This window comes from Corvus brachyrhynchos, unplaced genomic scaffold (assembly GCF_000691975.1).
Source record: "Corvus brachyrhynchos isolate BGI_N302 unplaced genomic scaffold, ASM69197v1 scaffold346, whole genome shotgun sequence".
NCBI lineage: Eukaryota > Metazoa > Chordata > Aves > Passeriformes > Corvidae > Corvus > Corvus brachyrhynchos.
This window is the reverse complement of record NW_008238644.1, coordinates 5411503-5423646: the sequence shown is the minus strand read 5'-3', so window position 1 is coordinate 5423646 and position 12144 is coordinate 5411503. Positions and strand designations below refer to the sequence as shown.

General features: G+C 42.7%; 1 protein-coding gene across 1 annotated transcript in view; it reads right to left on the bottom strand.

Moving 5' to 3' along the window:
- The window catches only part of ZDHHC15 (zinc finger DHHC-type containing 15), a 188560-nt gene that overhangs the window by 8185 nt on the left and 168231 nt on the right, over positions 1-12144 (bottom strand). The window contains exons 2-9 of the mRNA XM_017737499.1: positions 9308-9334; positions 7064-7158; positions 6269-6389; positions 5187-5256; positions 4805-4837; positions 3575-3731; positions 1206-1441; positions 523-632 (exon numbers count right to left, since the gene is read on the bottom strand). Of these exons, the coding sequence (XP_017592988.1) occupies positions 523-632; positions 1206-1441; positions 3575-3731; positions 4805-4837; positions 5187-5256; positions 6269-6389; positions 7064-7158; positions 9308-9334 (849 nt within the window). The remainder of the gene's footprint in view (positions 1-522; positions 633-1205; positions 1442-3574; positions 3732-4804; positions 4838-5186; positions 5257-6268; positions 6390-7063; positions 7159-9307; positions 9335-12144) is intronic.

Below are 12144 nucleotides of genomic sequence, written 5' to 3'. Positions count from 1 at the left end.
CATAGTTTGCTATTTTTAAAGCCAAATTTGTTGTTTGTAAAACTCATTTGTGTTACCTTGTTTGGAACCAACCAGGGAGAGCAGGTGAATTTACTCTGGTAAGGAAGCTGGACAAAGTATAAAGTAGCTTCCTGAATGTATCCCTGCACTCAGGTGTTTGCATGTCTGTTTTCATCCACTTCCAGAGGACAAATATACTTAAAAAATCTAAATATTCTCCTTTTTGCAGGCACCACTTTATGGCCCAAGTAACTGTGCTGCATGCAGCAACACTTACATGCAAATATTCTCAGTTTGAGGCAATTTCAATTTCTCTAACCCTTGAAACACCCTCTCAGTTACAAGTAGAAAACTGCTAAAAAAAAAAGAAAGAACTGATTCCAAAGTAGAGCTTATTTTCAGTCTGTGCTCATTAATCAAGTCAGAGCTGCCCAGGGACTTAACCAACACAGTTTTTTTATTTGATTAGCCCTTATAATTCATCTGTTGGCCACTGTAGGTCAGGACAACTAATTTCCTTACCCTGAGGCTCTTCATCTATTCCATCCTCCTCCCACTGCTCCTCATTTGTCAGGAGAGGGTTCCGAGCTTCACTCAAGGCTCTCATTGGGAAAAAATGTCCATCCCCCTGGCTGCATGGAAAAAAGCAGAGAGGGACACTGCAAAAACAGCAAGTGACTCTAAAGGATGACAATTTCTCTGCATTTTTTCTGCAAACAAAGTTTTCTGTTGCCACGATTTCCCATGTTTACTTAAAATCATCTTTAAGCTTTGAAAAGTACCATGTTTATCTTTCATTTCAGTTCTCAATTTCTTCAAGGTCTCTGGAATACAAAAGTTGAAACTTATGGCCTGGAATCAAGTAACTTTTAGCAGAAGGTAAATGTGCTAATTGGATCAAGTCATTTGAATACAGAAAAAAAACCTGGAAAAATTAACTTGTGGACAGCTAGAAGTGAGGGGGAAACTAAGGAAAACATTTATGAAAAAGGACCAATTAATAGGTATATAGTTTATCAATTTATCCCACAGATTCTTCAGGGCAGAAATCACACTTCTGTGTTTGAATGACACCCAACAGAAAATGCCCCCACTCTTACCAACAGACACATAAAAATCCCACGTTCCTGTGACCTAAACCTGTACACAAAATGGGATAAACTGTAATTTTATCAGCTTTTAGCACTGACTTGATTATTACTTACCTAGAGGCAATAGGGAGCAACCAGAGCTTTTTTTCTTCTCCAAACACTTGCTGGAGATTCTTCACAAAGCCAAGATTGAATCCATTTTTATCTGGGCCATTTTGAAACACTGGAGCTGAGAAAGCCTCTGCAAACAGAGACAATTTCAGTGGAGAAAAAAAGAAATCAATGGCAAACACTCTGAAACAGGGCTGTGCATCTTGTAGCCATCTAAAGACAACGTGATTTACCAGATTCTAGAGATACAGCACTACAAAGTTTCAAAACAACAGTTTTTCCCATTTTGCAAAGCCTCTAAAGACTTTCCAACCGAAGGCAGGAATTTGGTCGTGCAACTGAACCTAGAGAACAGTCAAACCAACCCACAATGGGTTGTTTCATCCAGAGAATGGAGTTAAAAAATCTTTCACTCTGTGAGACTTGATGAAAATTCAGAGGGTAAAAGTTTCTAGGTAAAAAACTCTGCAGAATGAAGTAGGTTGGTCTTCAATGCACATTCTAGAAGTGGCACTGCGGGTTTAAATCACCTCATTTGTTAATGTTACAATGACCAAGCACTAGGGACAAACAAATGCAAATAAACTCTGGGTTGTGGCCAGGCATAAAATTAAGAGAGAGGAAAAAAACCTTGAGTGTCTTAGGAACAATTTGATCTCCCTTCTCAGCTGCTGCACAGGTCTGATATTTTGGGATAGTTGAGCTTCAGTGCCCCATGAAATGACTTTTGAAGCAAATAACTTGATAAAATCAGAATATTTGCTCACTCTTGATAGCTTCTGTTTTCTTATAAAACTTTATCCAAAAAGCTTTGAAAGTGAACATTTATCTGAGGAAAGGCAAAGAAACGTCTTGGGAAAATGATATTATTTTAGATGATAATGTCTTTGGTTTTACAGTCCCAATTTCTTTGCCTTTATCAGAGAAGGTGGACACGGTGTTTCCCAAGCTCACTAAGCTGGATTGGGATACAGCATAGGAGCATAACAAACCATTTTTCCTGAAAAGCTGCACTCATTTCACAGCAAATATAGTTTTACATATGCATAACATTTTTATAATTGGACTTCTACACTTTAAGGCTCTGGTTTCCCTAACAAAGCTTTTGTCACACCAGCTAATAAATGCAGCTCATTTGCAGTGACAAATTTCTGCAGCTTGTACCAAGATCTTAAATCTTCCTCCCCTCATAAAGCAGCAGGAACATACAAAAATAGAACAAATGCCTTTTTCCTTTTCTTTTTTTCTTCTTACAGCATCTTTGGCTGGAAAGGAAAGCAACACAGAACAAGTGATAGGAACAAATTAAAGATGGAAGTTCCTTGTACTTAAAGAAAGATAATTTCTAAAACTCCTATTGGGAGTTCTCAAACTTTTATAGACAAAAGTCAACCTTACTATAAAAAGCAAAAAGAGACAAAGGAATGAATGTGGTTCATTTCCCCTCCTGTACCACAGCACAAAGAGCAGGGGGTGTTATTAACTCTTTGTATGGCTCAGAGCCAGCCCACCACAGCTGCCCAGGTGGGCAGGAGGAACACCCTGTCCCCATGGGAAATAAGCAGGCAGCAGCTCTTGAAGCCCTGTTTAAGTTCTGCTGAGTTTCCTGTGCATACATTAAAATTCTGCAGCTTGCTCAAGGTAAGCCCAGAGAACCTGACCTCTGCAGCTATCGGGGAGTGTTAGAACTGAGCACAGAGGGGTGGGGAAAGTTTAAAAGCCAAGTGGGAACTCCCAAGCAGAAGAAAGGCTCCTTTCCCTCTACAGCAGAATAGTCAAGTGCCAGAGGTGCCCAGCAGCAACACAGGCAGGCTCTGGGGACCTCCAGGGCTCAGGGCTGTAGCTTGTTTAGTGCGGGGAACAATTAGTGCACAGCAAAATTACTTAAACACAAACATACAGACTTATTGAGCAGAGGGGACAGAAACTAGAGGCCAAGGGCCAGTGTCTTACTGGAGCTGTCAGCTGCCCTTACTTGCATACAAACGACCGGCAGTAACTGAATAAAAGCCTGCTTTGGTTCACTCTGTTTTTAAACTGAGGGAGGAGGCCTGTGTGGACTAGAAAATGAACAAGGTTTTTTGACCTGTTTTGGTTTTTTCTTCTCAGTAAATATGTACAAATCAATGCCAAACATTGCAAGAGACACCCGTGCAAACACAAGGACAGGGAAGGGATATAACCTCTCTGCCAGAAGCTAATCTGCAGTCTGAAATTCCTGAAGGCTACTTGCTTCTTGCTTTGTGCATTTTGGACATCTAACAGCAGCTGGATTCCCAAAGGGCCCAGGGAAACACCTCCCAGGAAAATGCAGCCCCTCCACTGCCTGGCAGCAGCAAAGCACCGAGAGTCACTAAAGCCCACGAGACTCACAGCAGATGAAAAAGGAACCGGATTTCATGACTTACTGTCCAATACTTAATGAAATACTTGAAGACTGTTGCAGCAATATACAAGCAATACAACAAAGAATAGGCTAAGAACAGTAGAAAGAATTTGTAGTTAGAAAATCCAATGCAGTTATTCACCCTGGAGGACAAAAGCAAAGTTGAAATCAGGATTTGTGCAGCACACAGTGGTTGTAACACAATGAGCACGACCAGTTCTGGGGGGGTTTAAACCCCGTGATCACACAACCGAATTTGCCAATAAGCAGCTCCCCTTAGTGGCCAACAGGGAACAGACCTGAAGGCTCTGCTTTTCACTCAAGCCCTTCCTGTGGGCCAAGGAGAAGCACAGTGCAGATTTTTGGAATTGTTTTAAGGTTGCTACCGCAGGTAAATGGGGCACAGAGGCAGGAACTCGTTCCTCCTGTCTGGGTCTTGTCTGCCAAGGCAATCAGATCTGGGACTTCTGTGCTGCTTTATTCATTTGCAGACCTCAGGAGCCACCTCCCCACTGCCTGTTTGTTTACACACAGCCCAGTTAACCCCACCTTTGGTTAGAATTTGCCATGCACAGGACAACTCTAGAAAGAAACAAGGGGATGTACAAAAAACCCCTAGTGGCTGTTTGTGTCAGAACTCAGGTTTGGAAAATCCTCTACAATTTTGATCACTGGGGAGGTTCAGGTAGGGAAATGTTTGTGTTGCTTCTGATTTCTTAAATCTTCCTTTGTTTTTTTTCTTAAAAAAAGGAGGAGTTTAAGAAACTTAGTGGCAGCAATTCTCAAAAGTGTAAAGCTCAATTAATCCATGCACCTTTCTGCACAGACTGTCTCTGACCAGATTGTTCAGAAACAATCCACGTGCAAATGTTACTGAAAGCATCCCAAGTGCAGCTGAAACTCTCAGAGAGCCCAAAGAAAAGGCTAAGCTGGAGTTCCTTTCAAATTTTAATAATAGTTAATGAGTGAATCAGCAGTTGGGGTTTAAATTTTATCAATATAATAGCAATTTTACACATGGGTTATGGAGCAATCATGAATGACTTGTTAAAATATCATTTCAGGCAATTTCAAAGTGCAATTATTTTATAAATTTCCCAAACTAAAGAGATGAATGGCCTAAAATGTGAGAGACATACAGACATGAGAGGCATACAGAAATATATGTAAGTAGCCTTCCCTTTCAGAAAACCACAAACCAGTATCTAGGACATACCATGGACAGTGATGATCCATTTTTAGCACACACCTGCAAAAGGACAAAAAAGAAAAATGGAAAATGTTTATTGGTACTTCATTACCAACTGCAGATCAGTAGTAAAACCTTTGATTTTTGAGAGATTTCTACATGATAGAAGTTTTTTAAGGTACATAAAATTTTAAGATGGAACATTTCTTAGAGTTTGAAGACCAACTAATGTCCTTGGTTCTTGTGTTAGATAAAGAGACATGAACATGATTCCTGCCCTAGAGCACTGCTGGCTGCAGCAGGAGCAGAGACCCTGGGGCACCTTTGAGTAAAAAGGCACATGAAGGAGCAGCCCACTCACAGAACCTCGTGGTGACTGCACTTGGGTGAAGGACAGCCCATAACTTACATGGCACAAACAGAGCAATGGTGACAACGATCAGGTTTGATCAGCTGGCATCTGTCACAGAACCGAATCCCTGGAATTAGAGACAAATTAACACCAAATAATGGAAAAGTGCTCTTTTTTCATGGGTTAGTTGATCCTGTGCTCATTTCCTAACTATTCTTTTTCCTTCCTCTATCGCTGCAGCAGGTGACTGGGTTTGCAGCTGGTGTTTGCTGCCAGGTCACAATCAGGTAAGCAACACTCAGAATTCCGATGGGATACTTGCAGATGGGGCAACAATGGAGAAAGCACAAAATCGTGGTTTGGATTGGCAGGGACTCTCAAGTTCATCTTTTTCCACCTCCCTGCCATGGGCAGGGACGCCTTCCACTATCGCAGGGTGCTCCAAGCCCCGTCCAACCTCACCTTGGACACTTCCAGGGGCAGTCACAGCTTCTCTGGGCACCCTGTGCCAGGGCCTCCCCACCCTCACAGGAAAGGATTTCTTCCTAACCTCTAACCTAAGCTTACTCTAAACCATACAGCTCGAGAGTGACAAACCAAAACTGCACATTTGCTACCACATTTACTCAGACTACCTACTCTTCATTTTGATAATTCTCTATTTATTCCAGTTCTCTACTTCAAAATTCTTCAGCCTGCCTGACAGAAATGAACAGGTCAGAGCCTCCAGTATGAACACAGATTTCTTTAAGCTGTGAAGGGAGTGCAGCAGGCATTTAATCACTGAACATAGTCCAGAAAACTGGTCACAGATGTTCTGCATCTCTAAGCCAGACTGCATTTTAAGTAAAAATTATGACAGATTTGGTTATTCTACTGCTATTTCTAAACACAGACAGCACATGTGGTAACATCTTGCTTCTCAAAGGTAGCACCTGGCACTGCACTGCACGGGAGAGTTCAAGGCTTTTTTTGTTTTCCCTGAGAGCAAAGGCATTCAAATCCTTTGCACAGGAGTTAGTGGGTGCCTGCAGTGGCACGGGGAATGCTGTTGGTCAGCAGGATCCTCTGAGTGCCAGCCTGTGCTGCTGGAGTGCGTGAGGGTGGATTTGGGGCCACGAGCTCCGTGCTGAGCTGACCTCCATTCCCTGTCCTCGTGTACACCGGCAGCTTCCTGGCGATCTCGGCGAGGATCTGCCTCTGCACCTCGGGCCTCTCCTCGTTCTCGTAGCGCTCCTGGTCAGCGTAGGACATGTGGAACTGCAAGCAGAGGCCACGAGAGGAGCAGTTACCCGTGGGGAGCAGAGGGAGCATTTCAAACACAGGTGAGTTTGGAAACATTTTTACCTCCTGTTCCTGAGATTAATCTGGTGGGAAAATGTGGTTGTTAAGAAGACACAGGGAGGTAGTGTGTGCTGGAAAGCCAGAATACTGTGAGACATCAATAAGAAATGAAAAAGTGAAATTAAGGCTCATAAAACAACTTACTAGAATTGTTCCTATTGCTGCCTTAGATGATGATCATTACTCACCTTTATAACACATTCAGCACATCTCTAGTGAGCAAGAACCTGTCTCCAAGCCACAGTTTTATATTTTTTAAACTGGCATTAGTTGTTATTTATAAATTTACATTCCTGTAATCAGGATCAGAGCAAGGCTGTGTATATTTGAAGTGCCACACAAATATCAGCCTCATTCTGTTGCTTCAAATATAGTGATTTATTAGTATTTCATAGAGAGATAAAACAAAATGCAATTAAAAAAATTAAATCTACCAATCCAAACAACATATCGAATAATTGGTAGGGAAGAATTAAAACACATTTGCCTCTGACTCTGTTCTCCAGATCAACTAGACTGAAGGATTTTTGAGTTCTCTTTAACATCTCTGCTTTTAGTTTGCAAGGAATGAAAGGTGTTGGGTCTCTTACCTTTTTGCCTGGTTGTATTGGGAGAGTGAAAACAGACTTCCAATATGTCCACACAAAGAGCACAAAGAGAATATGGAATACTACAAGATAGGCCACTAAAAACAAAACAAGAAAAGAAAAAACAGAAACAGAGCAATGACTTCTTAAGCAAAGGTTTCATCCATGATGGGCATTATTCAAATTTTTCACAACAATGTTAAAAAAAAAAAAAGAAAGGAAAAGACAGATGGCCATCCAGTGCCACCCATTATTGCAGTCCAGCTAAACCTTATGGCTCAGGGTCAGCAGCATCCCAGAGCTCAGGGGTGACCAATCTCAGAGCCTCCCCTGCTCCACCTGATCCCATTCTGTGGGTGAGAAAGATGCAGCTGTAAGAGAATTGTCCCACAGGGCAGGTGACAACCCTGTATCACTGGGAATGACAGGATTGCTGCCTCTTCCCCATGTCCCAGGCACAGGCCCAGCAGAACTGCCTGGTGCTGAGCAGTGTAAAGGTTAATTTTGCAATGCTCCAGCACCTCCCAGTACTGGGCTTCAGTGGCTACTAAATGCAGCTGGGAAACAGAGTGTGCACTGCCCACTTCTGCACGTTCTTCTTCTGAGAGCAGAGAGAAATAACATGAGCTTTATGTCACCAGAAAAAGCCAGATCTCTTATTAAACATCTTTTACATTTGCCACGGTTGATGCAATAAAATAAATCAGGAAAAATGCCCTCATATTGAGCAAAATAGGTCTTGTGAGTACTGGGGAAGAACTGTAAACTAGCAGACACAACCTTATCATGTGAAACCAGCACATGTCAGAACAGTCTTAGTTCTACATGCAAACCTTACACCAGAGCCTTTGGCATTAGCAGGCATTCCATGGACAGGGAGCCAAAGGAGCTGTCCTTCAGCTCCACAGACTATCTACCATTTCTTTAACACTCAGCTCATGAAGACATTATCAAACAGTTACAAGATAGTTTTATCTAAACACATCATTTAATTGCAATAACAATCTCATTTCTCCCATTTAAGCTTCAAATTCTAGAAACTAAGATTAAAATAACTACTTGGAAAGAGAAATCTAAAATCCAAACACTTCTTAACTATGTCAAAACACTTCTTTTCCTGTGTGAAAATTGGTAAAAAAGGCCAAATTCATCAGTGAGATTTTCTAATGAGATGGCAAATGATGGAACACATCTCACAAGGATGTGATGGACTGTGGGAAGGAGCTGTGAATCACAGCTAAGTCATTCTCATGCTCCAAGCTGGTTGGAGATGTTATCCCTACACTACATGCAGGTGGAGCTCAGCTGTTTTTAATTGCTATGGAAGGAGATAAATCTTGCAACAGGTTTAATTTTGTTCATCAAGCAGCCCAGCAGCAAGTTAGAGGAAGCTGACCTGGAGATGCACTAATAGATTAGGCAACTATTAACTTTCTTCTGCTGAGTAGTCATTAACATCCTGCTTTCTGTAGTTTCTCTGTAGCAATTTCAAACATTAGAAGTGTTCTATAGGGGAAAGAGAATTTACTGGATACAGCAATCTGAAGGATCTGTAAATGTCAGCTGGCACTGCTCTTCATGGAACAACTTACACTACACCTACTTCTGTCCTTCATAACCCCAGAAGAAGAAAGTCACCGAGAGAACACTTGGATTAGCCAAAAGCATCCAAAGCTCCTCCAGGAAAGAAGGGGAAGAACGTTACAACAGCCACTGACTCCTTATTCCTCCAACATGGCCATCGTCTTCACCAACACACCGGTCATTGAGCAATCCTACTGTGTTATGACTCAACTTCTGTTAGTGGGCACCAGAACTGAGAAAAAAACTTTATCAAAAATAGCTTTCACTGAAAGATCAAATGGAACAGCAAAAAAAACCAAGTGGGCTGCAGATGGGAACTAGTATTTTCTGTTTGGCTTGTAAAATCGGCTCTGGAACTGTGTAAGGGAAAGGGAGAAGAGGTGTGTGGGTGTGCACAGACACACAGAGCTTTTCCTGAAGACTCAGAGGATCAAAGCTTTTCCATGTTCTGCCCATACTGTGACTAAACAGGGCATTTCTCGATGCACCCAGAAGGTGCAGCATGCTGTGTATCCTCAGGAGGGTGCAATTACAGGAAAAAAACACTGAAAGAGGATGCACCTTTAAAAAATTAACAGCAAATATTTCTGGTATTTCACCCAGAACATTTGTGAATCCTTTTACACAAGGATTGAATGTCAAATAATAAATTATCACACGTACCTTTTTCCACAGGGTTGCTCACAGTCACTGGAAAAGAAAAAAAAAACATGTGTCCAGAAAGCAAATAGGAATCCCAGAGAAGTTTGTGACAAATAACATTTCTATGTGAAATACAGCCATTTTAGGAAAAAACCTTCAAATTCAAGAGGCAAAGAGAGAACCCACAGTTCAGCATCAAATCAAAAGCATCCGTAACAACTCTTCTTCACTCACGCACACCCCCACAGCAAGATGTTCAGTAACTGTTGCTTGTGCTGTATTTTCTGCTGTATTTCTATATATTCTGTATAGTTTGCATTAGAAATATGACACAACCAATCCTCTGGTGACAGTGATAAGATCACCAGGGCTCCTCTAGCACCAGTCCAAGATTTATCTCTCTGCATTTACCACATACTCGTAGCTGCTTTCTACTCCAGGTTGTCTTGACCCTCCACTGTAAGCACTGTCCCAAAGCATTTCTGCATCAGAATAATTAAGAAGTCATAAATTTCTCAGCTTTGGCCGAGTCAGCAACTGCAATGACTCCATTGTTTTTACACTTCCTACCAGCAGAAATTTTACAACGCCTTCTTGCTTCACCAAAATGAGAGAAAAGCCCCTACTAACAGAAGCCCTTTGAGCAACCAGCAAAAGGTACATTGTTCAATGTCTGCTTGTAATGACTATTTGAAAATCCATCCATTATTTTAAAAGCCAGCATCCAAGTTTAACAGAAGAGACAAGGACAGCTTTCTTGAACTGAAAACAGAGAGTTCTGTGATATTTTGACAGAGCACTGCTTGGAAGACAAAGCTCTGTGACACACAGAAGCATAGATGAAAAAATAAACTGCATCTTTGCTGTGTCTCTGCCCACTCAATTTCAGGTAAACAAGACTGTTAGGAAATCTTTAGTTTTTCCTTTGCTTTGCTGCCAGTCAAGCAATGATGAGCTTTTCACAAACACTGCCCAGCTCCCTCCTGACCACACCTGCAGCAGGGCCTCACAAAGGATTTTACTTGAGAAAAGACCATAAAGACAGATGATATAAAAGGTTCTATGGCAGGATCACTGTTGTCACTGTGGCAGCAGCCAACAGCCAAATGAAAACTGAGGCCTCCTCCTATGACTCACTGGCCACCCCAGCCACTGAGAGCTCAAACCCAGCATCAGGAGGTGCCTCCCAGACATCACCCCCACAGCACTTTCAGTGCTCGGCACAACTGAAGATGCAAACCAAGGTTCCAGACAAAGCATTCACTATTTACATGCTCCCAGCAGCTGAGAAGAGGCAGCCAGCTCAGCAAGCCTTGCTGTGTTAGAAATGTGGAGAGACACAATGTCCTGGGAGATGGTTGGCAAGAAACAGCACAGGCCAACAGTTCATGCTTAAATCCTGAAATAATTCAGTCATTTCAGCTTCTGCAGAGGTAAACTCCTCCACACACAAATAAAAGAGATGAGAGAGAAATGGGGCAAAAAAAAAGATAGGCAGGTGTGGGCAAATGAATGATTTTAAGCAGTGATTCCAGGCAGCAAGCTGAGCTCCTGCCAGCTGACCCAGCATTTGCAGAGCAGCACAGCCCCAATCCAAACCCCACTCAAATCACCTGAGTCTCCTCTAACAGCTGCACTGAGACCTGGGATCAGCCTGTGTTCAGTATCTCTGAATTTACACAGCACATTTCAAAAGACTGACAGCATTCAGGAAAACACTCTACATTTTTTGTCTTGGATGTTCCAATGCCATTGTTCTTAAACTTGGATGTTGTAATGACAGTTCCATGCACCTCAGAGATATCATTCTATGTGAATTCTTGAAAGAAACAGCCCACAGCCTCAGAGATGGGATAAATGTGACGGAGTGTTTGGGGGCTTTGCCAAGCTGCTGATTAAAACAGACCACAGAAGCTGCATTTCATTCTAGTTCCCATCAAGAGAAAACAACAGGTCTCACTGCAATGCCAACCTTAACACACACCTGATTTATGTTTGTGGAGCACCAGAAGGCAGCTCCTGCCCCAGGAACATCTCAGACTGTCCTTTCTGGGACCTCTGGTTTCCTTTATCTGCCTTACTCTGTCCTGAGGAGCCACATCTCCTCACAGTTTCACAAATCCAAGCTTCCAGCTCTTCTCTCCACCAGACCTGCCAACCCTTTTTTTCTAGTAGCACACTCAACCAGAAATAACAAACAGAAGAAAGTTTATAACTTACTATAGAGTTAAATTGCTACATTAAATATACAATTACCAGACAGCATAAAACTTCCTTTTCTAAAAGGTAGTGTTTTCAGTGCTACTGTAATAATTCCACTCCTGAGTGGGATTTCACGTAAACTCTTTCTTTCCTTTACAGACTATAAATATAAAACCATGGTAAGGCAGGGCACAGACTGACGTTTGTTACCGCTTAGCTCATAAATCACATCTGGACGTTATCAAATCACAACAACACTGGCTTTCACTGCGGGATCACTCTCCCAGCCCTCCCAAGCTCACCTCCCTGCTGACAGGGATGCACAAAACAAGGGCTCATGACTAACAAACAGCAACCACAACCCGCACCCAGCCCGGCCGGGTTACAAACCCTGTGGAAAGCAGGGCAGCACGCCCTAAACCCCCTCATTAATCCCGTAATGGCTCGACTCGAAATAAAGTGTTTGTCCCTCTGCACGCATCACTGCCGGGATGGGAGCCTCGGGACACCGCGCTGCACCCGGGCGAGCGCGGGGCCCCGCTCACACCGGCGAGACGGGAGGAGGAGGAGAGGATAAGGAGAACGGAAAGGAAGGGGAGAAGGAGAGGAAAAGGAGAGAAAGAGGAGGAGGAGGAGGAGGGGAAGAGGAGAAGGAG